The following is a 16,877-nucleotide window of genomic DNA, read 5'->3' on the forward strand; positions in this document are numbered from 1 at the left end:
CAGGAGTTTGAGGCTGCAGTGAGCTGTGATCACACCACTGCACTCCAGCCTGGGTGCCAGAGAGAGACTCTGTCTCAAAAAACAAGCAAAAACCCACTATTGTTCTAAGTGAATGCTGTCAGGGGAGGGGCAAAGACACAGGGAACCCCAGCGAACAGGCTCCTTCTCCGTCCCATTTAGAATTCCCATGTAGTGCCCCATAAAACTAGCTTCTGCCCATGTGTGTCCCTTGGCAGACTGTCCCACCCTCTCTGAGAAAGGATGTGTCTTCCCCTGGCCGAGCCTTTTGGAACAGGAGGGTGACTCCCAATGTCCCCTGGCTGTTTGCTCACAGGCCGGCTTTCCCCCTGGTGTGGTCAACATTGTTCCTGGATTTGGCCCCACAGCCGGGGCTGCCATCGCCTCCCATGAGGATGTGGACAAAGTGGCATTCACAGGCTCCACCGAGGTAAGGTGACCCTGACCTCAAGTTTGCAACCTCCTTGGCCCAAGCTCCCCCTGTCCTCAGTGGACAACATGCTCAAGGTGAGCTCCTGGGTGTCAAGTGGAGGCCTCTTCCTCCAGGACTTGCCTGTGCAGAGCTCAGGAGAGGACCCTGTAGGTACCAGGAGGGGTGGGCAGGGTTGAGCCCTTTGTGGTCTGGTTGCCACACTAGCTGCCCTTGGGAGGGGCCGGTGTCCCATGTGGACTAAGGAGGCCAGGCCTGGCCAGGCTCCACATAGCGCAGAGCTGACCGCTTGCCCCAAATCAAAGCACCTTGGCTAGGTCAGACTCCTTGACCAGGACTGCCATTGTGGTTAAAAATTAGCCTCGTGTGGTGGTGTGTGCGTGTGGCTCCAGCTACTCGGAAGGCCAAGGCAGGAGGGTTGGTCGAGGCTGCAGTGAGCTGAGATCACGCCACTGCACTCCAGCCTGGGTGACAGAGCGAGACCCTGTCCAAAAGAAAAAAAAAAGTGAATGTCTATTTGGTGAAATTCTCTAGGTCTCTCTTGGTCCAGTTGCTCGCTCAAGCCGTGGGGACCTCTGTTCTGTGTGTACAGAGTACTGGGCTCTTTCTCCCTGCACTGAGAGCTCGTTCCTGTCTCTCTGTCCCCACAGACTGGCCGCCTCATCCAGGTTGCTGCCGGGAGCAGCAATCTCAAGAGAGTGACCTTGGAGCTGGGGGGAAAGAGCCCCAACATCATCATGTCAGATGCCGACAGTGAGTTTCCAGCTGGAGGAGGCCTGGCCTTAAACGCAGCCCTGGCCGCCTGTGTTGTGGGTCCAGCTGATCCTGTCGCCCCCACTGCCCAGTGGTGTTGGTTGCTGTCCCTCGGGCCTCAGGATAAGATGCCAGCGGCCTCGGGATAAGACGCCAGCGCAAGGCCCGCGTGGCCTGGCCTTGGCCTGTCCCCAGCCTCTCCCTGGCTGCTCCCTGCAGCATCAGGCTAGGCCACGCCCCTGCTATCTGACTCATCCACTCGCCGCCATCACGCCCTTTGTCCTGGTGGGCAGTGGGCTCCCAGATCGCCCCTCTTCTCCCTCTGTCTGTCTCTGGCACTCAGCAGGCATCATTCCTGACAGTGGTGGGAACAGGCTTCGTTGGGCAGGCGGCCACAGGGGCCAGGGTCCTCCTCCTCTTCTCACTGTCACCTTTCTGTCCCCTGACCACTTCCTGCAGTGGACTGGGCCGTGGAGCAGGCCCACTTCGCCCTGTTCTTCAACCAGGGCCAATGCTGCTGTGCTGGCTCCCGGACCTTCGTGCAGGAGGACATCTATGACGAGTTTGTGGAGCGGAGCGTTGCCCGGGCCAAGTCTCGGGTGGTCGGGAACCCCTTTGACAGCAAGACCGAGCAGGGGCCGCAGGTGAGCCAGGCAGTGCAGCAGGGTCTGGGTGTCCAGAGCCAGCATGAGAAGCAGAGAGGGCATCAGGTTCAGATTGGTTGGGACTGGGTTCAGGTCTCAGCTCTGCCACACAGCAGCTGTGTGCCCTTGGGAAGCTGTGTTCCCTCCCTCAGCCTTCATTTCCCCATCCCAAGCCCTGCCCTGCCTCATTCATGGGGTGGCTATGATGTGGAAATTAATCCTGGGAAGCACTTTGTAAATTGCATATATGTAACAAATACCAGGAGTGTCTGCAAAAGGGAGTGTGTGTTTCCAAGACCTTGGTCATCAGTAGAAATGTATCCACCAGAAGATACACAGCCCTGCAAACCTTGGTGTCTGAGAGTCATGATATGACTAGTGTAGGGACCTTATTTCACTTCATGTTTTGAGCTGTTTGATTTTATTTATTTATTGATTTACCTATTTATATTTTAGAGACAAGGTCTCTCTTTGTTGCCCAGGCTAGAGTGTAGTGGTGCAATCATACCTCACCTCAGCCTTGAACTCCTGAGCTCAAGCAGGCTCAAGAACCACCACGCCTGGCCTGGATTTTACTTTTGAGCAGTTGTAGGTTTACAGCAAAATTGAGCTGAACATACAAGGGTGCCCACATGTTCCTTTGCACCTCTCTGGTCCCCCAGTTTCCCCTTTATTCACGTCCTGCACGAGCGTGGTTCATCTGTTAGTACCAATGAGCCAATACTGGTACTTTATTATTAACTTAAGTCTGTAGAGTACATTCGGGGTCACTTTTTTTTCTTTTTTTTCGGAGACCGAGTCTTGTTCTGTCGCCTAGGCTACAGTGCAGTGGCGCGATCTTGGCTCATGCCTCCTGGGTTCAAGCAATTCTTGTGCCTCAGCCTCCTGAGTAGCTGGGACTACAGGTGCGCACCACCACGCCTGGCTAATTTTTTGTATTTTAGTAGAGACAGGGTTTCACCATTGCCCAGGCTGGTCTCGAACTCCTGACCTCAGGCAATCTGCCCTCAGGCTCCCAGCCTTGGGGTCATTTTTTTGTGTTGTACTTACTATGGGCCTAGACAAATGTATCATAATATGTATAATACCATCATGCTAGTATCATACAAATAGATTTGTGCCCTGAAACCTACTGTCCTCCACCTATTCCCTCTCTTCCTCCCCTGAGCCCTGGCAGGCAACCACTGATTTTTTTAAATTTTATTTTATTTTATTTTTGAAACAGAGTCTCGCTCTGTCACCAGGCTGGAGTACAGTGGCGAGATCTCAGCTCACTGCAACCTCTACCTCCTGGGTTCAAGTGATTCTCCTGCCCCAGCCTCCTGAGTAGCTGGGACTTACAGGTGCATGCCACCTTGCCCAGGTAATTTTTGTATTTTTAGTAGAGACGGGGTTTCACTGTGTTGGCCAGGATGGTCTCAATCTCCTGACCTTGTGATCCACCCACCTCGGCCTCCCAAAGTGCTGGGATTACAGGCATGAGCCATTGTGCCTGGCCGATCCTTTTATTGTCTCTCTAGTTTTGCCTTTTCCAGATTGTCTTACACGAATCATACAGTAGGCAGCCTTCTCAGACTGGCTTTTTTCTTTTAGCAATTTGCATTTCTGGTTCCTCATTGCACATGGTTCCTCATGTCTGAGGATGGACTGGCCTTGCCATGGGACAGGGTTATGTGCCCAACATTCCCCTCTGTGATTTTTTTTTTTAGAGACAGGGTCTTTTTTTTTTTTTTTTTTTTTTGAGGCGGAGTCTCGCTCTGTCGCCCAGGCTGGAGTGCAGTGGCGCGATCTCGGCTCACTGCAAGCTCCGCCTCCCGGGTTCCCGCCATTCTCCTGCCTCAGCCTCCCGAGTAGCTGGGACTACAGGCGCCGCCACCACGCCCGGCTAATTTTTTTGTATTTTTAGTGGAGACGGGGTTTCATTGTGTTAGCCAGGATGGTCTCGATCTCCTGACCTCATGATCCGCCCATCTCGGCCTCCCAAAGTGCTGGGATTACAGGCTTGAGCCACCGCGCCCGGCCGAGACAGGGTCTTGTTCTGTTGCCCAGGCTGGCATGCAGTGGTGTGATCATGGCTCACCGCAGCCTCAACCTCCTGGCCTCAAGTGATCCTCCTGCTTCAGCCTCCCAAGTAGCTGGGACTACAGGCACACGTCACGACACCTGGCTGATATTCATATTTTTTGTAGAGACGAGGTCTTGCTATGTTACCGAGGCTGATCTTGAATTGCTGGGCTCAAGCGATCCTCCCACCTCAGCCTCCCAAAGTCCTGGGATTGCAGGTGTGAGCCACCGTGCCTGGCCTCTAACATCTCTATCTTTCATAGCTTTATTGAGATATAATTCATGTAGTGTGAAATGTACCATTTTAGTGTATGATTCAGTGATTTTTAGTATATTTACAACATTATGCAACTATCACCACTAATTCTACAATATTGTCGTCACTTCCCCAAAATATCCTGTACCCATTAGCAGTCACTCCCCATTCCTCCCCCCACCAGGCCCAGGTAACCACCAATCTATGTTCTGCCTATAGATTAATCTATTGTGGACGTTTTATACACATGGAATCCTACACTACATGGTTCTTTGTGTCTGGCTTCTTCCATGTAGCATGTTTTCAAGGTTCATCCATGTTGTAACAAGAATGTAACAGAACATAAAAGGCCAAGTTATATTCCGTTGTGTGGATAGACCACATTTTGATTTTTCCATTCATCTGCTGACAGACACTTGGTTGTTTCCACCTTTTGGTTACTGTGAATAGTGCAGCTAGGAACACTAACATTTCTTTCTTTCTTTTGAGACAGTCTCACTCTGTCACCCAGGCTGGAGTGCAGTGGCACCATCTCGGCTCACTACAACCTCCGCCTCGTGTGTTCAAGCAATTCTCCTGTCTCAGCCTCCTGTGCAGGTGGGACTACAGGTGCATGCCATCACGCCCTGCTGATTTCTGTATTTTTAGTAGAGACGGGGTTTCATCAAGATGGTCAGGCTGGTCTTGAACTCCTGACCTCAGGTGATCCACCTACCTCAGCCTCCCAAAGTGCTAAAATTGCAGGTGTGAGCCACTGCACCTGTCCTAACATTTCTTTTCTTTTCTTTTCTTTTTTTTTTTTTTGAGACAGAGTCTCGCTCTGTCTCCAGGCTGGAGTGCAGTGGCGCGATCTTGGCTCACTGCAACCTCTGCCTCCCAGGTTCAAGTGATTCTCCTGCCTCAACCTCCCAAGTAGCTGAGATTACAGGTGCCCACCACCATCCGTGGCTAATCTTTTTGTATCTTTAGTAGAGGCGGGGTTTCACCATGTTGGCCAGGCTGGTCTCAAATTCCTGACCTCGTGATCCGCCCGCCTCAGCCTCCCAAAGTGCTGAGATTACAGGCATGAGCCACTGCGCCCATTCTAACGTTTCTTTTTGTCTCATTTCTCTTTGTGGCTAATTATTAAGGTAATATAAACTTGCATTAATAAATTTAATGAGAAAGTGTGTAGGCTATGTGTGGCAGCTCACATCTGTAATCCCACCACTGGGAGGCTGAGGCAGGAGAATCTCTTGAGCCCAGGATTTCAAGATCAACCTGGGCACTACAGCAAGACCTCGTCTCTACTTAAAAAAAAAAACAAAAAAAACAAAAAACAAATCATGACCAGCCTGGCCAACATGGTGAAAACTCATCTTTACTAAAAATACAAAAATTATTCGGGCATGGTGGCGGGCGCCTATAATCCCAGCTACTCGGGAGGCTGAGGCAGGAGAATCACTTGAACCTGGGAGGCGGAGGTTGTGGTGAGCCAAAATGGCGCCACTGCGCTCCAGTCTGGGCGACAGAGTGAGACTCTGTCTCAAAAAATAAATAAATTTTGTTCTTTTTTAAAAAAGCAAAAAAAATTAGCCAGATGTAGTGATGCGTGCCTATACTCTCAGCTCCTTGGGAGGCTGAGGTGGGAGCCCAGGAGGTCAAGGCTGCAGTGAGCAGTGATCACACCACTGCACTGCTGCCTCAACGGCAGAGTGAGACCCTGACTCTTTTAAAAAAAAAGGTGTTTAATGTAAAAAATAAGACTCTGTTGCATTTCTTTTATTCTCCATTGGTAACCACACATGAACACACAGTTATGTTGTTGTATGTTTATTTTTTTAAAAATAGGCTGGGTGTAGTGGCTTACCCCTGTAATCCTAACACTTGGGAGGGAGGCCAAGGTGAGCCAATTACTTGAGCCCAAGAGTTCGAGACTAGCCTGGGCCACATAACAAAACCCCATCTCTACTAAAAATATAAATATTACCCAGGTGTGGTGGTACACACCTGTAGTCCCAGCTACTAGGCAGACTGAGGTGAGAAGATCACCTGAACCCAGGGAGGTTGAAGTTGCAGTGAGCCGTGATTTTGCCAGTGCTCTTCAGACTGGGCAATGGAGTGAGACCCTGTCACCCTTCCCCCTACCCTATAAAGAAGTATATAGTGCATATTCTACAAGCTTTCCTTCTTTTTTTTTTTTTCTTGAGACGAGGTCTCACTCTGTTGCCCAAGCTGGAGGGCAATAGTGCGATCTCAGCTCACTGCAACCTCCACCTCCCCGGTTCAAGCGATTCTTCTGCCTCAGCCTCCCGAGTAGCTGGGACTACAGGCACGTGCCACCATGCCCAGCTAATTTTTGTATTTTTAGTAGAGATGAGGTTTCACTGTGTTGGCCAGGCCAGTCTCGAACTCCTGACCTCATGATCCACCTGCCTTGGCCTCCCAAAGTGCTGGGATTACAGGCATGAGCCACTGCACCTGGCCCAAGCTTTCCTTCTTTTTACGGAATATCTTGGGCCATCTTTCTGTGTCAGTTAGTTCTCAGATCTATTAGTGACAATAGAATATATCGGATGCACCGTAATAATTTTAACCAACTCCTCTACTGATTTATACTTAGAATTGCTTCCATCTTTCGCCTTTACAAAATGCTCCCCAGCCTGGGCAACAAGGGAAACCCTGTCTCTACTAAAAATACAAAAATTAGCCCAGCATAGTGGTGCATGCCTATAGTCCCAGCTAACTCGGGAGGCTGAGGTGGGAGGATCGTTTGAGCATGGGAGGCATAGGTTGCAGTGAGCAGAGATCACACCACTGCACTCTAGCCTGGGTGACAGAGTGAGACCCCATTTCAAAAACAAAAATACAAAAAAAAAAAGATACTCCCTAGTGAATATCCTTGTTCATTTCTCTTTGTGCATATGTAGAATAAATTCCTAGAAGTTAAATAGCTGGGCCAAAGGGTCTGAGCATATAATTTTTGAGCAATATTAATAAACCACTTGCTCTAAAGGCTGTACCAGCCTGTCATCCTTCTAACAGTGTATGTAACAGTCTCTTGCTATCAGTGTATTTTCTTCCTAAACTTTTTGGTAATCCTACAGTTGAAAAGTAAAAATTGATTTGATGTCCTTTTCTCTGATACGCTGAGGAAGTTGGGCCTTTTTGGTGTTTTCTGCTATTGGCCCTGTGTGTTTCCTCTTCTGATCTTGCTTACTCATGACCTTGGTCCGTTTCCCAGTTGTCTTGTTGCCTGCATAATTCCAAGCCTGAAGCCTAGGAGAGGTCTGAATCTGATGCCTCCATAACTCTGGGTTCCTTCTCCCACAGGTGGATGAAACTCAGTTTAAGAAGATCCTCGGCTACATCAACACTGGGAAACAAGAGGGGGCGAAGCTGCTGTGTGGTGGGGGCATTGCTGCTGACCGTGGTTACTTCATCCAGCCCACCGTGTTTGGAGATGTGCAGGATGGCATGACCATCGCCAAGGAGGAGGTGAGCACCTGGGGCCGGTGTTCTGGGAACGTTTTTGGTGGGAGATGAGGTAAACAGTTCAGCCTGGCATCCTGCCACTGTCACCCATCTGCTGGCTTGGGGCCAGATCTGGAGTTAATGCCCAGAACCAGTGCCCATAACAAGTTATTCATAGTATGTATCTGATCTTGTCGCTCCTCTTCAGCTTGTACCCTCTGTCTGGGAGATCGTCTGCATTCCTTAGCATGGCCTGCAGGCCTTCGTGTCGTGGCCCTCAGAGCCAAGAGTCTAGGAATGACGTTGCCTGCTCCTTCCCATGACCTTTTGTTTTTCTTTTTTTTCAGTCAGAGTCTTGCTCTGTTGCCCAGGCTGGAGTGCAGTGGCATAATCATGGCTCCTTACAGCCTTGAACTCCTGGGCTCAAGTGATCCTCCCACCTCAGCCTCCTGAGTAGCTGGGACTACAGGTGCTCACCACCATCCCTGGCTAATTTTTAAAAAAATTTTTAGTAGAGGCTGGGTGCAGTGGCCCATGCCTGTAATCCCAACACTTTGGGAAGCCGAGGCGGGTGGATCACATGAGGTCAAAAGTTCGAGACCAGCCTGGCCAACATGGCGAAACCCTGTCTCTATTAAAAGTAAGAAAAAATTAGCCCAGTGTGGTGGCACTTGCCTGTGATCCCAGCTACTCTGGAGGCTGAGGCAGGAGAATCACTTGAACCCGGGAGGCTGAGGTTGCAGTGAGCTGAGATCATGCCACTGCTCTCCAGCCTGGGTGACAGAGCAGGACTCTGTCTCCAATTTTAGCCACGCCTGGCTAATGTTTGTATTTTTAGTAGAGACGGGGTTTCACCATGTTGATCAGGCTGGTCTCAAACTCCTGACTTCGTGATCTGCCTGCCTTGGCCTCCCAAAGTGCTGGGATTACAGGTGTGAGCCATCACACCCGGCTTATTTTTTCTTTTCTTTTTTTGAGATAGAGTCTCACTCTGTCGCCAGGCTGGAGTGCTGTGGCACGATCTCGGCTCACTGCAACCTCTGCCTCCCGGGTTCAAGCGATTCTCCTGCCTCAGCCCCTACTAATAGCTGGGATTACAGGCACGCACCACCACACCCAGCTAATTTTTCTTATTTTTAGTAGAGACAGGGTTTCACCATGTTGGCCAGGCTGGTCTCGAACTCCTGACCTCAGGTGATTCACCTGCCTCAACCTCCCAAAATGCTGGGATTACAGGTGTGAGCCATCGTACCCAGTCAGAATTTCTTTTTTTTTTTTTTTTTTTTTAGTAAATACAAGGTCTCACTGTGTTTGACAGGCTGGACTCAAACTCCTAGACTCAAGCAGTTCTCCCACCTTGGCCTCCCAAAGTGCTGGGATTACAGGCATGAGCCACAGTGCCCAGCTGACTTAAATTCTTTCACACTAAATCTACATGTCACGTGTGAATAACATACCTGGCAGAATTGTTTAGAAATGGGAAACTGTATGTAAAGCCCGGGGACCACAGGAGGAAGTTGGCCCCTGTTAGCTCCATTCCCTGTGTGTTCTGCTGAGCTTGATGACTGTTGTCTTCCCCTGGAACTGTTAGAGCATGGCTGGGGGCTCATCCCCCAATCTGGAATCATCTGTTCTGCTCTGCGAGAGCTCGATGGCAGGTGCCTCTGTGTTGCTGAAACCCCCTACTCTGCTCTGTCCCTCCAGATCTTCGGGCCAGTGATGCAGATCCTGAAGTTCAAGACCATAGAGGAAGTTGTTGGGAGAGCCAACAATTCCACGTACGGGCTGGCCGCAGCTGTCTTCACAAAGGATTTGGACAAGGCCAATTACCTGTCCCAGGCCCTCCAGGCGGGCACCGTGTGGTAAGAGCCTTCCAGCAGCCCCTCACAACCCAACAGAGATTCCTCAAAGCCAGGGCCTTCTGGAATCCAGTGGTCAGCATCCTGGAATTTGGGGAGCTGGGCTCAGTTTCTCCTGGGTCAGGGTGTGATGTTGATTTGAGAGGTCCTGCTACCTCACCTCCGAGGGATCAAGCTTCTCTGTGGTGCAAACGCCCTGCACCTGTCCTTGACAGGCAGCTGGGTGGTGGGCCTCCTCCCCAGCTGCCTCAGGGCAGGAGACCAGAGCAGAGGGACCCGTGATTGTGACACTGATCCTAAAAACTTAGCCCCCGCTTCACACTTAGCCCCACTAGGATGGCTATATATTTACTATTTTATTTATTTTTAGTTTTATTTTTTGAGACAGAAAAAAATACTCCACCCAGGCTGAAGTGCTGTGGGGTGCGATTATAGCTCACTGCAGCCTTGAACTCCTGGGCTCAAGCAATCCTCCCACCTCTGCCTCCTGAGTGGCTGGGACCACAGGTCTGTACCACCACACCTGGCCAATTAAAAACAATTTTTTTCGTAGAGATGAGATCTTGCCACGTTGCCCGGGCTGGGCATAATAAATATAAAAAAATATATTTTTTAAATATATAAATATTTATATATACCTCCCAGATGTGGAGGTTGCAACGAGCCGAGATCATGCCATGGCAACTCCAGCCTGGGTAACAGAGAAAGATTACATTTCAAAAAAAAAATTTTTTTTTAAGTTAAAAATAAAATACAGACTTTGGGGCAATACAGGGGATCCTGGGAGTGTAACCCATAACCCCCAAGAGTGACTTCTGCAATCTCATTTCAAATTACAGGGTCAACTGCTATGATGTGTTTGGAGCCCAGTCACCCTTTGGCGGCTACAAGATGTCGGGCAGTGGCCGGGAGCTGGGCGAGTACGGCCTGCAGGCATACACTGAAGTGAAAACTGTGAGTGTGGGACCTGCTGGGGGCTCAGGGCCTGTTGGGGGTTCAGGGTCTGCTGGTGGCTCGGAGCCTGCTGGAGGATTGGGGTCTGTTGGAATCTCAGGGCCTGCCAGGGGTTTAGGGTCTGCTGGGCAGGCCACCTTTTGGCCTTTCCCTCATGCTTGAGGCCATCAGCGTTTCCTACTAATTTCCCATTTTAAGCCTGAGAAGTGACAAGAGAGGGTAAAGACCCAGCCTCTGCTCTGTCCCATGAGAAATACCGAGGGACGTGCCCCAGCCAGACCTATGCGGTCATTTGCTGGGCTTCGTTATATGCCAAGGCCTGTAGAGCCTGAGAAGAGGGAGAGACCTCAGGGGCTGGAGCCAAGAGGAAAAGCTTATAGTAAGAATCAGGCCGGGCGCGGTGGCTCACGCCTGTAATCCCAGCACTTTGGGAGGCCGAGACGGGCGGATCACGAGGTCAGGAGATCGAGACCATCCTGGCTAACACGGTGAAACCCCGTCTCTACTAAAAAATACAAAAAACTAGCCGGGCGAGGTGGCGGGCGCCTATAGTCCCAGCTACTCGGGAGGCTGAGGCAGGAGAATGGCGTGAACCTGGGAGGCGGAGCTTGCAGTGAGCTGAGATCCGGCCACCGCACTCCAGCCTGGGTGACAGAGCGAGACTCCGTCTCAAAAAAAAAAGAATCAGCTGGCCAGGCGCCCGTGGCTCACACCTGTAATCCCAGCACTTTGGGAGGCCAGTGTGGGTGGATCACGAGGTCAGGAGTTCAAGACCAGCCTGACCAACATGGTGAAACCTCGTCTCTACTAAAAATACAAAAATTAGCCAGACGTGGTGGTGTGCACCTGTAATCCCAGCTACTCGGGAGGCTGAGGCAGGAGAATCATTTGAACCCAGGAGGCGGAGGTTGCAGTAAGCCAAGATTGTGCCATTACACTCCAGCCTGGGTAACAGAGCAAGACCCCATCTCAAAAAAAAGAGAGAGAGAGCTATTAGGTTGGAATGGAGCAATTCCCACAGTAATAAAAATATTTTAAAATAATAAAAAAATAAGCTATTAGGCATGAGATATCAAGGCCCATAACCATACCCATCTCCTTTGATTTGCAACTTCAATGATTGGAATATAGCCTGAAGGACTCATCAGAAATAAAAGAAAGCGTTCCTTCCATAAATGTTCTTCACTGCTTTATCTCTAAGAAGGGAAAATCAGATGTAACCTTAATGCCCAATAAATTATGGAACACCCCGTTCAAGGAGTAACAGGTATCTGTTACAGATGTTTTTGTAGAATATTTGATATGGAAAATGCTTAGCCTTTAAAGTAAAAACAGTATACAAACTAACATATATTCAATATAAGCGAATTTTTGGAATATATGTACATAGATACTCAGATACATTTACTTATAAATATAAAAAAAGACAGGAAAAAGTGGAGTGTGGTGGTGCATGCCTTTAGTTCCAGCTACTTGGGAGGCCGAGGTGGGAGGATCGCTTGAGCCACAAGTTTGAAGCCAGCCTGGAAAATGGGTTGAGAAGGCTTTCCAGGATTGAAATCACCAGGCTGGAGTGCACTGGTGCCATCACAGCTCACTGCAGCCTCCACCTCCTGGGCTGAAGTGATCCTCGCATCTCAGTCTCCCAAGTAGCTGGGACTACAGGTGCACATCACCATTCCCGACTAATTTTTTTATTTCTTGTAGAGATGGGGTCTCACTATGTTACCCAGGCTGGTCTCAATCTCCTGGGGTCAAGTGATTCTCCTGCCTTGGTCCCAAAGTGCTGGGATTATAGGCGTGAGCTACCACACCCAGCCTGGCTCTCAGTTTTGTAAGTCGAAAAACTTGGACAGGCCAAATTAAAGAGTCGTGTTTGCCAATTTCATAAGAGACTAATTTGGCAATGTAGCGAGACACCATCTTATTAAAAACAAAATGGCCAGGCGCAGTGGCTTACACCTATAATCCAAGCACTTTGGAAGGCCGAGGTGGGTGGATCACGATGTCAAGAGATCGAGACCATCCTGGCCAACATGGTGAAACCCTGTCTCTACTAAAAATACAAAAATTAGCTGGGCATGGCGGTGCGCGCCTATAGTCCCAGCTACTTGGGAGGCTGAGGCAGGAGAATCGCTTGAACCCGGGAGGCGGAGGTTGCAGTGAGCCAAGATTGCACCACTGCACTCCAGCCTGGCAACAGAGGGAGACTCAAAAAAAACAAAACAGGCCGGGCGCAGTGGCTCACACCTGTAATCCCAGTACTTTGGGAGGCTGAGGCGGGCAGATCACGAGGTCAGGAGATTGAGACCATCCTGGCTAACATGGTGAAACCTCGTCTCTATTAAAAACACAAAAACAAAATTAGCCGGGTGTGGTGGTGGGAGCCTGTAGTCCCGGCTACTCTGGAGGCTAAGGCGGGAGAATGGCATGAACCTGGGGGGTGGAGCTTGCAGTGAGCCAAGATCATGCCACTGCACTCCAGCCTGGGTGACAGAGCAAGACTCTGTCTAAAAAAAAAAAAAAAACAGGGAAATACACTAAAGTGAAAATGAGTTTCTACCTACCGTGAATACTAATTATAGTTTAACCAGAAAACATAAGCACAAGTGATGTTTAAGGAAGAGGTAAATGGGTTGAGCTGGCCTTTCCAGGATTGGAAAAGAGGAGGCTCAAGGCAAGCCTGCCAGCTGTGGAGCAGGTGAGAAAAGGCAAACAGGACTCATTCAGGGCTACAGTGCCAAGCCTGAGACTGGAGAGGCCGAGGACACACCCTGTGTTTCTGAATAGCTCACTGGAATCAACTAAACGTGTTTGCTTGTTTAATGTGGAAACTTTCCAATCTATGCAAAGAATAGGTATAAAGGTAGAATGAGACCAGGCACAGTGGCTTATGCCTGTAATCCCAAGCATTTTGGGATGCCGAGGTGGGTGGATCACTTGAGGTCAGGAGTTCAAGACCAGCCTGGTCAACATGGTGAAACCCCGTCTCTACTAAAAATGCAAAAATTGGCCAGACTGGTGACAGGCTTCTGTGGTCCCAGCTACTTAGGAGGCTGAGACAAGAGTTGTCTGAACCTGGGAGGCAGAGGTTGCAGTGAGCTGAGATCACACCACTATACTCCAGCCTGGGCAACAGAGCAAGACTCTGTCTCAAAAAACAAACAAACAAACAAAACAGTAGAATGAGCCCCTGTGTCCCCACCATAAAGCTATAACAAAGACCAGCTCACAGTCAGTCTTGTTTCCTGTATGCCCTACCCACTTCCCAGCATGTACACTTCATCCACTGCCCGAGCAGAGCCCACAGCAGCAGGAGATGGCCATGTGAATGGACAGCCTGTGCTGGGCTTTGAGTTATGGCACTGGATAAAAGGTCCAACTTCAGTTGAGGGAGACTCTTAAATCTTGGCACATGACTAGTGTTAAGGAGGCGATGTCCAGGATGGCCACATGACAGGGTGGTATCTAAGCTGATATACCTGAAGGATGAGTGGAAGTTGATTTGGTGAAGGGAGGAAGAGAATAACGTTCTAGACAAAGAGCATGACTTCTGGAAAAGCTGTGATGGTGAGAAATACGGCTCTTCCAGGAACTGCAGGAAAGTTGCTGGTGGTGGAAGATGTAGTGGTTAGTAGGGAGAGAGCAGGGCCAGAATACATAGGCCCTTGTTGGCCATGATGTGGGGTTTGATGTCTTTGATAATGGAGTTTGATCTCAGCTGTGGGAGCATTTTTAGTAGAAGAATTACGTGGCTCAATTTTTTTTTTTTTTATCTGAGACAGAGTCTCGCTCTGTTGCCCAGGCTGGAGTGCAGTGGCATGATCTTGGCTCACTGCAACTTCTGCCTCCCGGGCTCAAGGGATTCTCATGCCTCAGCACTTGAGTAGCTGGGATTACAGGCACCTGCCACCACATCTGGCTGATTTTTTGTATTTGTAGAGATGGGGTTTCACCATGTTGGCCAGGCTGATCTTGAACTCCTGACCTCAAGTGATCTACCTGCCTCGGCCTCCCAAAGTTCTGGGATTTACAGGTGTGAATCACTGTGCCTGGCCTGCTCAATTTGTATTTTTAAAAGATTGCTCTGCTTAATCTATAGAGACAGAAACTTATTACTGGTTGTCCAGGGCATGGGGAATGGGGAGTGGCTGTTCATGGGTGCAAGATTGCTTTTGGAGATGATACAGATGTTCTAAAATTGAAGTATGATGATGATTGCACAACTTAAAATATTCTAAAAGCAATTACACTTGATTGTGCATAAATCATATCTCAAGAAAGTTGTTTAAAAATTTAAGAAAGGCCGGGCGCGGTGGCTCAAGCCTGTAATCCCAGCACTTTGGGAGGCTGAGGCGGGTGGATCACGAGGTCAGGAGATCGAGACCATCCTGGCTAACATGGTGAAACCCCGTCTCTACTAAAAATACAAAAAACTAGCCGGGCGTGGTGGCGGGCGCCTGTAGTCCCAGCTACTTGGAGGCTGAGGCAGGAGAATGGCGTAAACCCGGGAGGCGGAGCTTGCAGTGAGCCAAGATCGCGCCACTGCAGTCCAGCCTGGGTGACACAGTGAGACTCCGTCTCAAAAAAAAAAAAAAAAAAAAAAAATTTTTAAGAAAGCAACCAGGTGCCGTGGCTCATGCCTGTAATCCCAGCACTTTGGGACGCCGAGGCAGGTGAATTGCCTGAGGTCAAGAGTTCGAGACCAGCCTGACCAACAAGATGAAACCCGTCTCTACTAAAAATAGAAAAATTAGCCAAGCTTGGTTGCAGGTGCCTGTAGTCCCACCTACTCGGGAGGCTGAGACAGGAGAATTGCTTGAACCTGGGAGGCGGAGGTTGCAGTGAGCTGAGATCATGCCACTGCACTCCCGCTTGGGCAACAGAGCGAGACTCCATCTCAAAAAAAAAAAAAAAAAAAAATGTAAGAAACGTCACTCTGCTTGCCATAGGGAGAATGGACCATCTGGTAAGAGGGGGGATGAGGGAGCTGTCAGGAGACTGCTCCAAGGAAAAAGATGATGGTGGTCTGGATTGGAGTGGTGCAGTGCAGGTGGAGAAAAGACGGTATATGTGACGGGAAGCCAGGAGTAGGATTGGTGACTCTGGATATGGAGAGGAAAAGCAAAACTAGGAATCAAAGATGGCGCCCAGGTTTCCAAGGAGGGGTTGAGTGGTGACGCCAGTCCTATGATAGAGAACACTGAAGTACTGTGGTTCTCTTTAGGGTTGTGTTTGAGGTACCTGTCCAAACCCAAGAGGTGATGTGGAGAACACATCTAGGGAGATGGGCTTGGAGCTCCAGGGGCAAGACCCAGATTTGAAATAGAAATTCTGACATCATTGGCCTATAACTGTTCATCAAAATCGTAGTTACAGGCCACGTGTGGTGGCTCACGCCTATAATCTCAGCACTTTGGGAGGCCCAGACAGGCGGAACACTTGAGCCCAGGAGTTCAAGACAAGCCTGGGCAACATAGTGAGACCCCACCTCTAATAAAAATACAAAAAGTTAGCTGCGTGTTATGATGCATGCCTGTAGTTCTAGCTACTTGGGAGGCTGAGGTGGGAGGATTGCTTGAGCCAGGAGGTCAAGGCTGTAGTGAGCTGTAATTGCATTCCTACACTCCAGCCTGGGGGAAAAAAAAGAAAAGCCCTTTCTGCTCACTCTCAGTCAGCAACGAGCTGAGAATCCTACAGATCACAGGGAAACAGGAAGATCTAACAGTTCTCTGTCCCCCTTACAGATCACAGTCAAAGTGCCTCAGAAGAACTCATAAGAACCATGTGGGCTTTCTCCCTCAGCCATTGATGGAAAGTTCAGCAAGATCAGCGACAAAACCAAGAAAAATGATCCTTGCGTGCTGAATATCTGAAAAGAGAAATTCTTCCTACAAAATCTCTTGGGTCAAGAAAGTTCTAGAATTTGAATTGATAAACATGGTGGGTTGGCTGAGGGTAAGAGTCTATGAGAAACCTTTTAAATGACAACAATACTGCTAGCTTTCAGGGTGCATTTTTAAAAAATAGATTCAAATGTCTTATCCTCTCTCTGAAACGCCTCCTGTAACTTGAGTTTATAGGGGAAGAAAAAGCCATTGTTTACAATTATATCAGCATCAAGGCAACTGCTACACCCTGCTTTGTATTCTGGGCTAAGATTCATTAAAAACAAGCTGCTCTCAACTTACTAGGTAACTCTTTGTTCATCTCAATAACCAAAGGAAGGTGGGGCGTGGTGGCTCACCCCTGTAATCCCAGCACTTTGGGAAGCTGAGGCAGGTGGATCACTCAAGGTCAGGAGTTTGAGACCATCCTGGCCAACATAGTGAAACCCTGTCTCTGCTAAAAATACAAAAAGTAGCCAGGCATGGTGGCTGGCACTTATAAGCTACTTGGGAGGCTGAGGCAGGAAAACTGCTTGAACCTGGGAGATGGAGGTTGCA

General features: G+C 49.2%; 1 protein-coding gene across 14 annotated transcripts in view; it reads left to right on the forward strand.

The window, feature by feature from the left end:
- Positions 1–16,617, forward strand: part of ALDH2 (aldehyde dehydrogenase 2 family member) — a 39,370-nt gene extending 22,753 nt beyond the window's left edge. For 9 of the 14 annotated variants that reach the window (XM_077955213.1, XM_077955220.1, XM_077955219.1 and 6 more), the window contains 7 exons: positions 335–448; positions 1,099–1,201; positions 1,661–1,845; positions 7,478–7,642; positions 9,323–9,480; positions 10,317–10,431; positions 16,179–16,617. In XM_077955213.1, coding sequence (XP_077811339.1) covers positions 335–448; positions 1,099–1,201; positions 1,661–1,845; positions 7,478–7,642; positions 9,323–9,480; positions 10,317–10,431; positions 16,179–16,211 — 873 coding nt within the window. In that variant the 3' untranslated portion in view covers positions 16,212–16,617. Of the gene's footprint in view, positions 1–334; positions 449–1,098; positions 1,202–1,660; positions 1,846–7,477; positions 7,680–9,276; positions 9,481–10,316; positions 10,804–16,178 lie in introns of those variants that run through there. The other 5 variants (XM_077955210.1, XM_077955211.1, XM_077955214.1 and 2 more) reach the window with 2 other exon arrangements.
- Positions 16,618–16,877: the final 260 nt, after the last annotated feature.

The sequence above is a fragment of the Macaca mulatta genome, chromosome 11 (assembly GCF_049350105.2).
Source record: "Macaca mulatta isolate MMU2019108-1 chromosome 11, T2T-MMU8v2.0, whole genome shotgun sequence".
Lineage (NCBI taxonomy): Eukaryota > Metazoa > Chordata > Mammalia > Primates > Cercopithecidae > Macaca > Macaca mulatta.